Source organism: Suncus etruscus, chromosome 12 (genome assembly GCF_024139225.1).
Source record: "Suncus etruscus isolate mSunEtr1 chromosome 12, mSunEtr1.pri.cur, whole genome shotgun sequence".
NCBI classification, from domain to species: Eukaryota; Metazoa; Chordata; class Mammalia; order Eulipotyphla; family Soricidae; genus Suncus; species Suncus etruscus.
In genome coordinates this window covers 58577100-58592687 of record NC_064859.1, presented here as the reverse complement: position 1 = coordinate 58592687, position 15588 = coordinate 58577100, and the positions used below count along the sequence as shown (strand labels likewise).

Sequence of the window (15588 nt, the reverse complement as noted above, 5' to 3'; positions counted from 1 at the left end):
CTCAGCTTGGCCTCGCCCGCCCCGACCATCGCTCCTGTCCCGGGGTGCTGCTATTCCGGATCCCCGAAAAAGTGGGGGTTCGCCCAGCGTGGAGGGAGTGACAGCAAAGGCCGCGAGTGCAGTGCGCTTTGCAAGCCCAGTTGCGGGACCACCCTGGGAGCCACCACGACAGCCCCAGAGGCCTGCGCAGACAGACAGACGGACGGACGATGGACAGACAGGCGCTCCTGGCTTCCCCTTCCTGCCGCCTCCCATTCCTGCCACCCAAGTCACTCACTCACTGAGTAGCCTTGGCCTATCCCTGGAGAGAAACCGTGGCGCACTTTTGGGACCTGCACCCCCCACCCCCACCCCTCTGTACCCCTGTACTCTGGGGCTGATACCAACCAAGCCTTGGAGCCAGCCCTGGATCTGCCCTCCGAACAGCTCAGGCATTCTGCATCCTCCCTTGCTTCAGTCCCAAGAGAGCAGTTCTCCTAGAGAAAATGCCTGCACATTTTGTTGTTCTTTTGGGGCCACACCAGGTGTTACTGACAGGCTTACCCCTGTCTCTAAACTCGGATCACTCCTGGTGTGCTTCTGGGGATCTTATGGGGTGCTGGGGTTGGAATCCAGGTTGGCTCCATGGGTAGGTAAGGCATGTGCCCCACCCGCTATACTATCACTGAGGCCCACTGGGTGCAGCCTGATGGGAAAATATGTATTTGGCACTCAGTGGGTACTTGATAAATATGGGGGGTGGTGTTTGAGTGTCTAGCCACACTCTGGGGACCATATGGAACTGGCGTTGGCCGCATGCAAAGCAAAGGTTTTAACCCCAGTACTGCCTCTCCGACTTGACAGATGATAAATAAATCAAGGAAAGGTGGTAGGGTTCTCTCAACTCTGAACATTAATGACTTGATGCTCAGAGTAAATTTGTGACTCCAGAAACTTGGCTCTGGAGTTAATCATCCTTGGTTCTGAGGATCTTAACCCACTCTCCCTCCCCCCCCCCCACCACTTGTGGCCTGTTTTCTCTGCTCTTGGAGTTCGGAGAGTGACTCCCCAGCATTGCTTTCTACCTCTGCTCTGCTCCCTAGCTACAGAAATAGGGCCTAGTCTACCATCAGGCCGTGCCAGGTGACAAACTGGAAGAGTACAGAGCTCATGGTTTTAAAAATGCTACACATTTAGGGGTTGGAGTACTACTACAGTGGGTAGGACACTTGCCTTACAGGTGACTGTCTCAGGTTTGATCCCCAGCATCATCTGATCCCTGCCAACAGTGATCCCTGAGTGCCGAGCCAGGAGTGACCCCCATTAACACAAATGCTACATTTATCTAGATTCAATTTGCAGTTAATGTTTCTCTTAAAACAAAAAAGTGGGGGCCGGCGAGGTGGCGCTAGAGGTAAGGTGTCTGCCTTGCAAGCGCTAGCCAAGGAAGGATCGTGGTTCGATCCCCCGGTGTCCCATATGGTCACCCCAAGCCAGGGGCAATTTCTGAGCGCTTAGCCAGGAGTAAGCCCTGAGCATCAAATGGGTGTGGCCCAAAAAACCAAAAAGAAAAAAATACATTTGGTGTGGCATATTTTATGCTAATATTACAATTTTGTATAAAACTGTAAGGAAGGTTTACTTATTGGATTTAAAATTGAAGTAATTTACTTATTACTTATTTACTTCTTCATCTTGGTCTAAATCCAGATCTCATTAGAAATACATTAAATCATCATTTGTGGCAGCCAGGTGTTTGGATGCTCAGATAATTTGGTGCATTCTGCACAACTCGCCTTGTTTGTGGTAACCCTGACCCCCCTTTTTTATTTAAATTAAAACTTGCATAGCTACTAAAGGAATATTTAGAAATAATGATTTTATTTGGGACTACCCAGAGTAATGGGTGTTTTAGCTATTGAGCTATGAGTTGTGAAAACTTGAAAATGGTCCAGAGGCAGAGGTAATGGATCTGGGCCACACCCAGCTCAGAGTTCACTCCAAACTGCACTCAGGGATCACTTCTGGCAATGCTTGAACTCTTTGTGGTGCTGCAGACCAAACAGGGATCAGCCACAGGCAAAACAAACACTATACCTCCTGTACTGTTACTGTCTCTCAGATCCTTAAACTTGCTGATGATTCGAAATAAAAATCTTACCTTGATAATCAAGATGCTTTTGAGAAAATGGAAGATGCAAGAAAAGTAATGTTTATTAAAGCGGACACTTGCTTAGCCGCTAGTAGATACTTGAAAATTCTTTATGCCTGTTTGAGGGTCCAGTATTGAGATGTTAGAAAGGAGGTGTCTGGGGCCGGGCGGTGGCGCTAGAGGTAAGGTGCCTGCCTTGCCTGCGCTAGCCTTGGATGGACCACGGTTCGATCCCCCGGTGTCCCATATGGTCCCCCAAGCCAGGAGCGACTTCTGAGCGCACAGCCAGGAGTAACCCCTGAGCATCACCAGGTGTGGCCCAAAAACCAAAAAAAAAAAAAAAGAAAGGAGGTGTCTAAGGCCTCAAAGTTCCATTCTGTTCCTCTTCCACCTCCCTTGCCCTCTCCAGATCTCTTCAGTTGAGGATATTGCTGTTACAGGATATATATGGTTGAACATAGATTATACAAACATATATATATATATATATACACATACCTTGTATATGAATGTATATACATAACATTGCATATAGCTTACAAGTATTATGTATATACATGCATGTATATTTGAAGAACTTTGATTAGTTTGCACTGGAAATATTTATCAACAATGAATAGTTACATATAGGTATGCACCAGCATACTACTGAGCTGATAAATTAGATGTTAGGTCTTAGCTCTATTAATTTTTTTACACCCCTCCCCATATGTTTAAGGCTGCTGACACAGATTAGTACTATTCATGCGCTATCTCTACTACATTTGTGGGCAATGACAGCACCCCTTAAGAGGGCTGGAAAGTAGTGCCCTCTTTCTCTGACAGGAAAGTCTGAGTTTGGTCTTGCTCTGGCAGGACTTAGATGGAGCAAGTGGCCGTGCAAGTTGAGAGACACCATGAGGGTCATGTCACTATGCAGTTTCACTCGATGTCACAGAGATGGGTATATCCTGTTTTGATAAGATTACTGGATTAATAGAGAAATATGTAAACAAATGACTTGGCATCAGATTTTGCAAGGCAGTGTTGGCCTGAATCCTATTTGGGCATTTTTTTTAAAAAGAAAGTTTCCTGGCAGATATGCTTTGGGACAGTGCAGTAGCAGAGAAGCTGGGATATGGGATGGGCTTCCTCTTGCATCTTGCATCAGTGGGAATGAAGGTCCTGCATGACTGGGGCCTGAGGAGGAGCCTGTAGGGCCACTGGCCCCAGGCCTCATGCTGGAAGCTGTCTTTTCTTTCAGACTAATTCTAGCAGAGGACCTCAGGCCACACTTGCCTGCTTCAGTGGAACAGTCCCCCTCCCCCAATGATGTCTAAGATAAGGAGACTTCTTTCCTAAGGCCATGTGTGTCTGTGGCCAAAGAAAACTGTGTCAGTTTGTGGTTCTAGAATGATGATTACTGGGTTGAGTGGTGGCACACATTACTGGGTTTTTGGTGAGCCCAACTTCCTTTTTCAGTACCACACACCATCCCACCCCTCCAGGTGTGACCTTCCATCTGCACACACATGCATGTGGGTCTACATCTAGAGGTCAACAACCATCACTGGTGATGATTCCATTTTAATAATTGCCACTTGCTCTGAGTCTTCTAGAAAAATCTAGTTCATTTTTTCCTCAGGTCAGAAATATCTGTGCATGTTTCTCTGATCTCACACTGTGGATCTGTGTGTCTATAACAGATAAGTTTCTGCTTGAAACTAGTCAATAAGTGACAGTAAGATTGTCACTGTGTTTTTGACTACTGGTTTTGTTGCTGTTGTTTGTTTGTTTTTGTAAAGGCCTTGCTGAGGTTTGGTATAGAAAATATGACAGTGGGATGAAGATAATGACTAAAAATGCCAGAATTGATTAGTATTTTGGGTGCCACATCTGGTTGTGCTCAGGGATCATTCCTGGAGGGGCTTAAGGGACTGTAATTGGTGCCAGAGATCAGGCTGCGAAGGCCGCATACAAGGCAATCACCTTCCCTGTTGCATTTCTGGCTTACCCCACACCTGAATGGATCGAAAAATAAGAGTGGTGAGCTTCATGGAAGCTGAGGAAGAAGAGGGGCTAGGGGTAAAGCTTGATCCTAAGGGTTAGGCCCAGCTCCTAAAGGCCACTTTCTATACCATCCCTTACCTGGTGTCTCCAAGTCATGCACATGGAGGTGGAGGTTGGAGGAATCCGATAGAATGCCCTCTCTGTCCAGCTATGTAAATATGGATACATGTTGGCTAGTAGGAGAGTTAAATAAGAAATTACAAGCAGATAGCTTAATTATATAATCAGCTTTCCTCTCAGTGATACTTTCAATGGGACCCTTTGTTTTGAGATTCCTATACCAAGTTTATTCAGCTGAGATTCAGCACCCTCTCTAGAGTAAGCTGGTCTAGGTAAATGGTAGTGTTTTATATGCACACTATATTTGAAACTAGTATATATACATGTTTATAAGTGATATTATGTAGTCTACTAAAAACAGTAATAGAAGTAAAACAACCCCAGTTTAAGAAATGCTACATAATTAATCTTTGAAATTTAGTGTATGCCTGCTCTGTGTCTGTCTTTCCTGGATTTATGCAGATTATTTCCTTACTTCTCTATACTATCTTCCTATCCATGGTTGCAACCCTGATGGTCATGTTAGTTGGGTTTTCATACTTTGAGGTCTTACAAGTCCTTATGTGTCCTTCAGCATTTGAATTCTGCCACTTTCAGCACTTGTCTTTGGGAGCAGTTTGGCTGCTGATAATGCTATGTCCTCTTGAGGAAGTTTGAATTGTTTCCAGTTTCCCTGTTTTGAACAAGATTGCTGTACCCTTTCTTGCTTACGCTCCTTTGAATGTAAATTCTGTAGAAGTAGAATCACTGGCTTAGTCATGCCAAGGGCTTCCTCATTCAACTTCTCCTGTTGGCAGAATTCAGTGCATGAATGGTTTTTGGCAGTTTTAAGGCTTTTACCAGTGGACAATTTTCACTATTCTATGATCTAGTAAACACATGTTCTTAGCAGCCTTCTGATGTTTTGTCAATGAAGACTCATTATTTATCATTTGCGATTCCAGCTTATTAATCAGGTTAAACATTCTTTCTAGTCCTGGCCTGTTCCCTTCTCTGATAAGCTTGCACATCTATTACTCATTCTTCTATTAGATTACTTGTTAGTTTCTTACCTTAAACATTCCCCTACATCACCTAATTATTTTTTTGTTTTCACCCCCCTCCAGACTTGGGCTTTTTAATATCTATATAAATTCTTTCCTGCTGTGGTAATAAATCTTTTTTTCTCATATTTTCTTAAGAATTTTTCTCTATTCAGGGCCAGAGCAGTAGCACAGTGGTAGGGCATTTTCTATGCCACGAGACTGACCCAGGACGGACCTGGGTTCAATCACTGGTGTCCCAGATGGTTCCTTGAGCCAGGAGTGATTTTTGAGTGCACAGCCAGGACTAACCCCTTGTTGTGTATGTAAATATTTTATGGGATTATTATGTTACTGACCCTCCCCTGATCCAATGATTGTGCCCTACCCTAGGGTGTGAACTGGCATTCTACCTCCACCCTAGGGTGGTACCTGATTCTGCTTCCACCATTGGGTGGTATCTGATCCCACCATTGGGTGGTACCTGATTCTGGGGGATAAAAAAAGGATCTGTGGAAGGTGAGAGACCTTTTGCTGGAACTGATGCTGAGGCTTTGGCCTTCAGTCTTGTCCACCGAATAAAGCTAATATTTCCACAAGCCTGACTGTCTGCGAGCTGTTTACCCACCATTTCACCTCAGAACCGTCGGCTGGACGGGGGGCAGACGCGTTCTTCGAGCTGGAGGGGAAAGACCTCATCCTCCATCCCTCTATCAGTCAACCTCTTCAGGGGCTGACCTGCAACAACCCTTGAATATTCCAATCCAAACACAGCCTCCCCCAAAAACCCCAATATTCATCTTTATTCCTAGTTTTTATATGTAAGTTTTACACTTCTATAAGTGTTTCTCTAAAGTGTTTTTAGTATTGTTTTAATTTTTTGCTTTGTGATGGACGTAGACCTTGTCCAGAGGTGCTTGTGAGGTACTTTGGGACTTGTGCTAACCTGGGGGTGGGGAGGTGACTCGTGCTGGGACCGTGCTCAGATGATCATGTGGTGTCACAGGTGGCACCTTTCTCTTGCCAGGCATCAGCTCAGCTCTTGGATTTAAGATTCTTTTTGTCTTTTGTGGGGTAGTGTGTGATAGGTTGGGCCATACCCTATGGTGCTCAGGGCTCTGATACTGTACTCAGGGATCACTCCTGGCAGGGATTGGAGAGCCATTTGTGGTACTTAATTTTGAACTTTGGCTGATAGTTGATTGCAAGGCAAGCGCTCTAATAGCTGTACTATTACGTTGATTTTATTTATTTTTTGATTACTCCTGGCTAGACTTGAGGGAACCATATGTGATTCCCAGGGATTTAAACTGGGGCCAACCACATGCAAAGCAAGGATCTTAAGCCCAGTACTCTATCCAGCTCTATATATTCTTAATATGGTGAATAGGAATTACTAGGATCCTTTTTTTTTTTTCTTTTTGGGTCACACCCAGTGGCACTCAGGGGTTACTCCTGGCTCTACGCTCAGATATCGCTCCTGGCAGACTTGGGAACCATATGCGATGCCGGGATTTGAACCACTGTCTTTCTGCATGCAAGGCAAATGCCTTACCTCCATGCTATCTCTCTGCCCCATATTGCTAGGATTTTTATTTGAGTCCTAGAAAATATTGTTTTGTGTTAATGGTTGTTTATTTTTCAGGTCTTATTACCTTAAAGAGATTGGAAGACTCTTAGGAGATAAAGTTTCTCTAACATGTTTTCATGTTTATTACATTTATAGTATTATATTTGTTTATGTTATAAATAATAGTAATAATATAAATAATAGTAAACAGAGTTTACTAAGATTGTATGCATTTGGAAGTTTTGATAAAATATTGAAGTGTTAATTTTCAAATGATAAGCCATGCTTCTTAATTATAAAGAATTTTTAACTTTAATGAATTTTTGTCCTGTTATCAGAGTTCCAGGTATAGCCATATATTTTTAAATGCAGATCTATATTTTAAATTGATTTTGTTTTGCTCTTTGTATGCTAGCCTGTTGGTACCTTGATGATTTGTTTGTTTTGAACTATATACTCTGTGGTGCTAGGGCTTATTCTTGACTCTGAATTTAGGGATCACTTCTGATAAATATTTGGGCACCATATGTGGTGCTGGGTTTTTAACACTTGTCAGTGGTGGGTTTTGGGGTACCCAGCAGTACCCAGGGGTTGTTACTGGCATGATGCACTGTACAAGGTACATGTACAAGGACTGTACATGGTACTGGCTGTTGAACCCAGAGCCCCACTGCATATAAGCTTTTACTTCTTTTACTTCTGCTGTGTCTCCAACTTACTAGATTAGTTTGAAATCATAGATACCATATGAATTGTGCAGTAAAAGATATTTAAAATTTTGGGGGCCAGAGCAGGTAGGACAGGTTCAGGAATGCCTAGCACAAGGCCAATACAGGTTCCATCACTGGTATCCATGTCCTCCAAGTCTTCCTGATCCCTGAGATCAGGGATAAATATTCCTGAGAACCAGGAATAAATCCTGGACACTGTTGGGTATGTCCCCAAAACCAAAAAAAAGAAAAATCCTTAAGTTTTATACTAATTTTATTTATTTATTGGCCACCCCCAGCAGTGCTTGGAGTCTATTCTAGCTCTGTGCTTGGTGCTTGCTCTTTTTTTTTTTTTTTTTTTTTTTTTTGGTTTTTGGGCCATATCCAGCAGGGCTTAGGGCTATTCCTGGCTCTGTGTTCAGAAATTTATCTTAGCAGGCTCAGGGGACCATATGGGATGCCTAGGATCAAACCCAAGTCTGTCCCTGGAAGGCCATGTGCAAGGCAAACACCCTACCACTGTGCTATCACTCTGACCCTACTCCTTTAGGCACTTGCACAATGTGGTGCCAGAACTTGAGTTGGGGTTGACCAAGGGCAAAGAAAGTGTATTTTACCTTATACTTTCTCTCTGGCTCCTAAAACTTGATTACTATTTTTGGTGGTTTGGGGGTGATTTAAGGACATACCCAGCAATGTTCAGGACTTTCTCTGGGTTCTATGCTCAGTAGTCACTTCTGGGAGCTAACTGGATTAGCTGTACTCAAAGCATGCACCTTACCCTCTGTGCTGTCTCTTTAGCCCATGTTACTATTTCAGGACTTTTGTTTTTGTTTTTGTTTTTTGGTCATACCCAGCGGTACTAAGGGCTTACTCCTGGCTCTGCACTCAGAGATCACTCCTGGCAGGCACAGGGGACCATATGGGATGCTGGGATTCGAACCACCATCTGTCCTGGATCAGCTGTGTGCAAGGCAGACATACTACCACTGTGCTAATCTCTTTGGCCCATTCAGCATTTTTTTTAATTCAGACCTTTGGTATTTGTATTTGTTCTTTTTAGGAATTCCTTTGGAACACATTGGCTGTCCTTGCTTTTTTTTAAAAAATTATTTTCCTTAGTTTTTCTTTGACTTTCATTTCAAAAATCCTATCTAACTTACTTTATTTTTCATTTGTTTACTTTATATGTTCTATGTTGTTTATTTTTATTGTGTTTTGTTTTTTAATTATTATTTGATTTTGTTTTGAGGCCACACCAGGCAATACTTGGGTTACTCCTGCCTTTGCACTGAGAAATTACTTTTGGTTGGGCCAGAGAGATAGCACAATGGTAGGGTGTTTGCCTTGCATGCAGCCAACCCAGGACGGACGGTGGTTCGAATCCAGGCATCCCATATGGTCTCCTGAGCCTGCCAGGAGTGATTTCTAAGTGAAGAGCCAGAAATAACCCTTGAGTGCTACCGGGTGTGGCTGAACACCCCCCCCCCCAAAAAAAAGACGAAGATGAAGAAGAAAAGAAAAAGTTACTCCTGGCAGTGCTCTGGGGACCACCTGGGATACGGAGATTTAACCCAGGTCAGCATGCAAGGCAAGTGCCCTCCCTATCCAGTGTACTGTCTCTCCAGCCCCTAGTTATTATTAGTTTTGTCTCTTAGTTGAGAATTTTATTTTGGCTGGTATATTTTTCAAATGTTGTTGAATTTTTTTTGTTTTTCTTATTTTTTAATTTTCTTTTAGTTTATTGAGTTACTTTAAAATATCTGTTTCGAGGGGCCAGAGAGGTGCCACTAGAGGTAAAGTGTGTGCCTTGCAAGCACTAGCCAAGGAAGGACCGTGCTTCGATCCCCCGGCGTCCCATATGGTCCTGCCAAGCCAAGGGCAATTTCTGAGCGCTTAGCCAGGAGTAACCCCTGAGCATCAAATGGGTGTGCCCCCCCCCCAAAAAAAAACCTAAAAAATAAAATATCTCTTTTGAGGTGCCAGAGCAATAACACGGCAGGTAGGGCGTTTGCCTTGCACGCGACTGACCCAGGACAGATGTGGGTTTGATCCTCAGCATTCCATATGGTCCCATGAGTCAGCAGAGATTTCTGAGCACAGGGCCAAGAGTAACCTCTGAGCACCACCGGGTTTGGCTCCCCCCCCCCCCCAATACCTAAAATACCTGCTTTGAATTCTTTTCTTTTTTGTTTTGTTTTTGTCTTTTGGGCCAAACCCGGAGGCGCTCAGGAATTACTCCTGATTCTGGGCTCAGAAATCACTCCTGGCTTGGGGGACCATATGGGATCGCAGGGATAGAACTCACGTCTGTCCTGGGTCAACTGCATGCAAGGCAAACGCTTTACCGCTGTGCTACCACTCCAGACCCTGCTTTGAATTCTTTTTTTTTTTTTTTTTTTTTGCTTTTTATTTCGAGGGTCACACCCGGCAGCACTCAGGGGTTACTCCTGACTCTACGCTCAGAAATCGCTCCTGGCAGGCTCGAGGCACCATATGGGATACCGGGATTCGAACCACCGTCCTTCTGTATGCACGGCAAATGCCCCACCTCCATGCTATCTCTCCGGCCCCTGCTTTGAATTATCAGTTAGATCATATGTCTCATGTCTTTGAACTTGGTCTTTGAGAATTGTTTTTTCTCTCTGTGATATCCTAGTCCTTGGCTCATGTTCCTGCTATAGCATTTACTGTAACAGACATGCCATGTAGTCCCTGTTAGTTGTCTTTGGTTGAGACAGTTGTTTGACAGTGTCATGTTGTATTGGGCACACTTGTTCCACCTATTTACTCCCTCTGGTGGCAGAGTTTAAAAGCTTTTATGTTGTCACTGTGATCTCATCTCACCTGGAAGCTTCTCTTTTGTTTTCCAGAAGGTGGTGCTGTTGCTTTAGCTTGAGCTTCACACACTGCGTGCTCCTTGTAGCCTGCTTTTTACCTGTAGGAACATTCTGTAAGCGTCCGTGTAGGGCAGTGGTTCTCAAATAGTGGGGCTCGCCCCCCATGGGGGGGCGCGTTTGACCTCAGCAAACACTGTCATAACATGCTAAGCCCCGTGTTTATGTCTCTGGACTATAAGCTGTGTCCTGCTTCAAACCCCACTTCAAAGAAGCTATGCATTGCAAAACATGCTCATTGTAGCCATTAATCCAGACATCACCTCTGATGAAAAAATCAGCTCAAATTATTTTATATATTTTTGTCTTGCAAGTTAAAGTGTTTTTTAATAAAGATACTATTTACAGTCACGTGGCGGTGGGTGCAAAAATGTTTTCTTCTTCCTAAGAGGGCATGACAGAAAATAATTGAGAAGCACTGATGTAGGGCCATGTGCACAGAGCCCGTGGGCTAGTATGGGCTTCACACTCGGAGTGGGTATGCAGGGCACTGCCTGAGACTTTTCAGTGCTTTTTTGCAGCACTGACCCCATTGGAGTTCTTTGCTAGTCTGAGCTGCTTCTTTCCCAGTCTGCCCCTGCAACCTGTATGCTTGTGGCACTGCTCCAGCAGCAAGATAAGCCCTCTGCGTGGCTGGCATCTTGCCTGCACACTGCCATCCTTGTTCCCCAAGGAGAGGTCCACACTTTAGCCACATGCCCCATCTTCTTCAAGTTCTATCACTCATGACCAGACTTAATGTTTTGGTGGGTTTCTCCAGCGATCTACTGAGATCGCCCTCGCCTCCCCCCCCCCCCCCCCAGGAACTGAGGGCCCTTCAGATTCGTCTCTGGGCCGCTCTGTCTGGGTTCCTTCCCACAACAATAGATGCATGTAGGGAGCTTTGCTGGCCTCCAGGCTCTGTGGCCCATACCAAGGTCTATGTACCAGCAGCTGGGCCCAGTAGACAGAATGTTCTCCTATTTCCTTTAGCATGTGACACTAGATGCTAACGTGTTCAGGGAGGGACGTCTGATATGCTTTGTGGAGAGCCAGACAGGCAAAGGAGGATTGGCTGAAGCCTTGGTGATGTGAATGTACTTTATGCTTCTCATTGACTGCTGATGAGGTATGAGAGCGGGTCCTTCACCGAAAGGCCTCTACTAGCAGATTTTTCTTAAAGCATCAGTAGCTGTAGATAATGTACCTGGTGGTAATGAAATGATGCTGTATTTCTTTTGAAATTTTTTCTCCCTCTCTGCCCACCCCAATACTTATTATGTGAGGTGTTTGGTTTTTCCTCACAACACCAGTATGTTCATTTATTTATTTTTCCTGTACAAAATGAAGAACAAGGCTAGGATCATAAATACTATACATTGAAAAAGGCAAATAAGGGGCCAGAGTGCTGGCACAGTGGTTGGATGTTTGCCTCGCACGTAGCCGAACTGGATTTGATCCACAGCATCCCATATGGTCCCCTGAGCCTGCCAGGAATAATTTCTGAGAACAGAGCCAGGGGTAACCACTGAAGTGTGTGGTCCAAAAAACCAAAGCCAAAAAAAAGGAAGTTGAATGATTTTGACATTGAGTGCCCAAAACTTGCTTTTCCAAGCATTCTGCAAGGGGTGAGAAACAACTGATTTTTATTTTTTTGGTTTTGGACATGGGGTTCCCCACATCCTGCTGTGCCTTGTCCTTGCTCTGTACTCAGGGATAACTTCTGGTAGGTTCAGGGGAGCCATATTTCTGGGGATTAAACCCAAGTTGGTGACATGCAACGTAAATGCCACACCTATTAGACTAAGTCTGTGACCCTGATACACATTTTAAAAAACAGAATCACTTGCTTCTGCCATTTCAAAAGATAACCTTGCCTGATGCATGAAGGAAGAGGCATATCATGAGTTTTTCTTTTATAGACTCAGGCGTTTCTAAGCTTCCCTTTCCCTATGTGGGTTTTAGCTGGTGGCATTTAAAGGGAAAGCATAGCTTCTCAGTTGGGGTCAGTGAATTAGATGCCCTGCCGATGAGATGGCCATGTTTTGAGAATGGTTTGTGTCTCAGATCAAAGAGAACACTTCTTCTTGTGTCTCCCTGAGTCCTCAATGCTTTTCAAGCAATCTTGGAGAAATTGGGAGTGTGATTCCCAGTCTGAGTCTGGAGTCCACACCTCACTCTCCTAATACCAGACATAGCTCGATATCTGAGGTTTGTGAATGGACCTAGCACCCATGGACTCCTACCAAATGTCCGTGGCTCATATTTTTTGTGCTCTGGGGAAATAAGGGGCTGGCGCACCTGAGAGCCCTCAGTATTGTTGCCTCTCTCCAGACCCAGGCTGGCAAGTCAGACCTGAGCCAGCCTTGGGGTCCTGATTGAGAGGCTTTTAGATTCCCTGTCACTCGAAGCTATCAGGAGTATTTTCTTTGTCCAGTTGTCTGGAGAATGGAAACCAGAATGGATGATCTTTTCTTCCTTTGCTTTGTATTGATCATGACAGTGACAACTTAATCTCCCCCATTCCCCGCCCTTTCATGCTGCTGCTGATGGCTGGATGCACACGCTTCTGTGCAGGGTGGGGGTCCATATGCCTGGGGGAAATGCTTGCTCACTAGCTCGCTCCCACCTGTAGTGTCGGTTCCCTCTGGGGTCCACATGTGCTATTTGCAGTAGATGTGTGTACATACATACTGGGAACACCTAAAAGTAGCTGCAGGGACACTCTGAGCACATGAGGGTAGGGAGTACTGGGAGTTGAATTTGTGCTTTGGGTTTACAGGACTGCCGTTTTCGACTCATCCATTCTTGGGCTCCTCCCTTACTCTCTGTTATTTTAATTTTAACTTTATTTTCAGGCCATACCTAGTGGTGCTCAGTGCTTACTCCTAGCTCTGCTAGGGGGTCACTCCTGGAGGGGGCTCAGGGGACCATATGGGATTCTGAGGATCAAATCCTGGCTGGCTACAAGCAAGCACTTTAACCACTGCACTATCACTCTGGCCCCCTTGGCACTTAGGCTTCCCATGTCAGGTGTGCCTTGATGCTGACATTTTGGCTGTGGAACTTACGCGTGCTCATAGCAACCACAGGGATGTCTGTTTCCACCTGGCTGACACCTTTTCTTCCTTTGGCCACAGATCTCCAAGCAGGCAGGATGAGCATCAAGGCCTTCACACTGGTCCCTGCGGTGGAACAGGAACTGCTCATGGGCGACAAGGAGCGGGTCAGCATAGAGTGCGTGGAGTGCTGCGGCAAGAACCTCTACGTGGGCACCAGTGATGGCTCCATCATCCACTTCCTGCTGGAGGAGCAGCCTCTGCCCGCTGGCACGGTCACTTTCTCGGCCTCCAGGCAACTGCGCAGGCACCTGGGCTCGAGGAAGCCCGTGGAGGAGCTGCGGGCGGCATCAGCCCTCAGCCGGCTGCTGGTGCTATGTGACAGCTGCATCACGCTGCTGCACATGACCAGCCTGGAGCCTGTGCCCTCAGGAGCCCGTATCAAGGGGGCCGTGGCCTTCTCCCTCAATGAGAACCCCGTCAGCGGGGACCCCTTCTGCGTGGAGGTCTGCATCATATCCGCCAAGCGCAGGACCCTCCAGCTCTTCCTGGTGTATGAGGACCGCGTGCAGATCGTCAGGGAGGTGTCCACGCCCGAGCAGCCCCTGGCCGTGGCCCTGGATGGCCATTTCCTGTGCCTGGCCCTGACCACTCAGTACATCATCCTCAACTACAGCACCGGCACCTCCCAGGACCTGTTCCCTTACTGCAGCGAGGAAAAGCGTCCCATTGTCAAGAGGATAGGGCGACAGGAGTTCCTGCTGGCAGGCCCCGGAGGGTTAGGTGAGCAGGAGGCCTCAGGTCACTGTCAGGTTGTGGAGATGGCAATAGCTTGCTTTGTTTGTACATGAAAGAGATCATGACACAAAAATAGAAGTTTGATTTGGGGCCAAAGATAGGTCATGGAAAAAAACAGGTAAATACCTACATGTGAGCAGAATTTTCTTTGGGTGGGTGAGGTGGATTGGGATCATACCCAAAAGTACTCAGGGCTTACACATGGCTCTGTGCTCAGGGATCATACCTGGTGGTGGTCAGGTGTCCATATGTGCCACCCACATGCAAGGCAAAGTTCCCTGCCATGCTGTCTCCCTCGTCTGCTCTGATTCACTACAACTTCCTCCACCAAAATGCTCACTTACAACCTCCCTGCATACTCTGACTGGTTCTGAATGCCTTGACAGGCTTTCATCTTTACTATGATGCTCTTTAACCTTGGGCAGTTTAAGTGTGAGCATCTCTTTTTCAGGGGTACTTCTGAGTCATTGTAGGTGGGTGGCCCAGAAACCTCATGGTGATTCTTTTTGTTGTTATTGTTTTGTTTTTTTTTTTTTTTTTTTTTTTTTTTTGTCAGACCCAGCAGCACCCAGGAGTTACTCCTAGCTCTATGCTCAGAAACTGCTCCTGGCAGGCTCAGGGGACCATATGGGATGCCGGGATTTGAACCACCATCCTTCTGCATGCAAGGCAAACGCCTTGCCTCCATGCTATCTCTCTGGCCCCATCTCATGGTGATTCTTTCCTAAGGGCACCTTGATGGAAGGTGAGGCCTGAGGATTTGCTGCCAGGGCTTATCAGGGCCACCCTGGTAGCATAGTCCTCAATGTTCAGGGGACTGTGTGGTGCTGGGAATGGAACTGGAATTGTGTAAACGCAGGGCAAACAGTTTAATCTTTGTACGACCCTCCCCATCTTCTACATGTTCCTCCTCCACATTTTCCTCCCAGTACAGGGATCAAATCCAGAATCTTCTACATATAAAGCAAGCACTGTCCCTATTGAGTTACAGTCCTGACATCTCATTTTAAAATCATGAGTGCAAACAAATTGTCTTGTGATAAAAATTTATAGTGCACTTTTTTTGATATTCATTTACTCTTTTGTTTTTAATGGGGTAAGGGTCACGTGAACCCAGCAATGTTCAGAGGCCACTCTGGCTTTGAGCTCAAAAGTCACTCTAAGCCATGCTTGGGATCATACGGGGTAGCAGGGATTGAACCTAAGTCAACCATGTGCAAGGCAAATACCCTATCCACCGTACTATTGTTCCATGCTCTTACACCCAGTTTTCTTAATACTCCTATTTGTGATTTTGGATGCTTGTAAGTCAA

General features: G+C 45.6%; 1 protein-coding gene across 1 annotated transcript in view; it reads left to right on the top strand.

Moving 5' to 3' along the window:
* TGFBRAP1 (transforming growth factor beta receptor associated protein 1) overlaps nucleotides 1-15588 on the top strand; it is a 39868-nt gene that overhangs the window by 306 nt on the left and 23974 nt on the right. The window contains exon 2 of the mRNA XM_049784397.1: nucleotides 13559-14260. Within this exon, the coding sequence (XP_049640354.1) occupies nucleotides 13576-14260 (685 nt within the window). The 5' untranslated portion in view covers nucleotides 13559-13575. The remainder of the gene's footprint in view (nucleotides 1-13558; nucleotides 14261-15588) is intronic.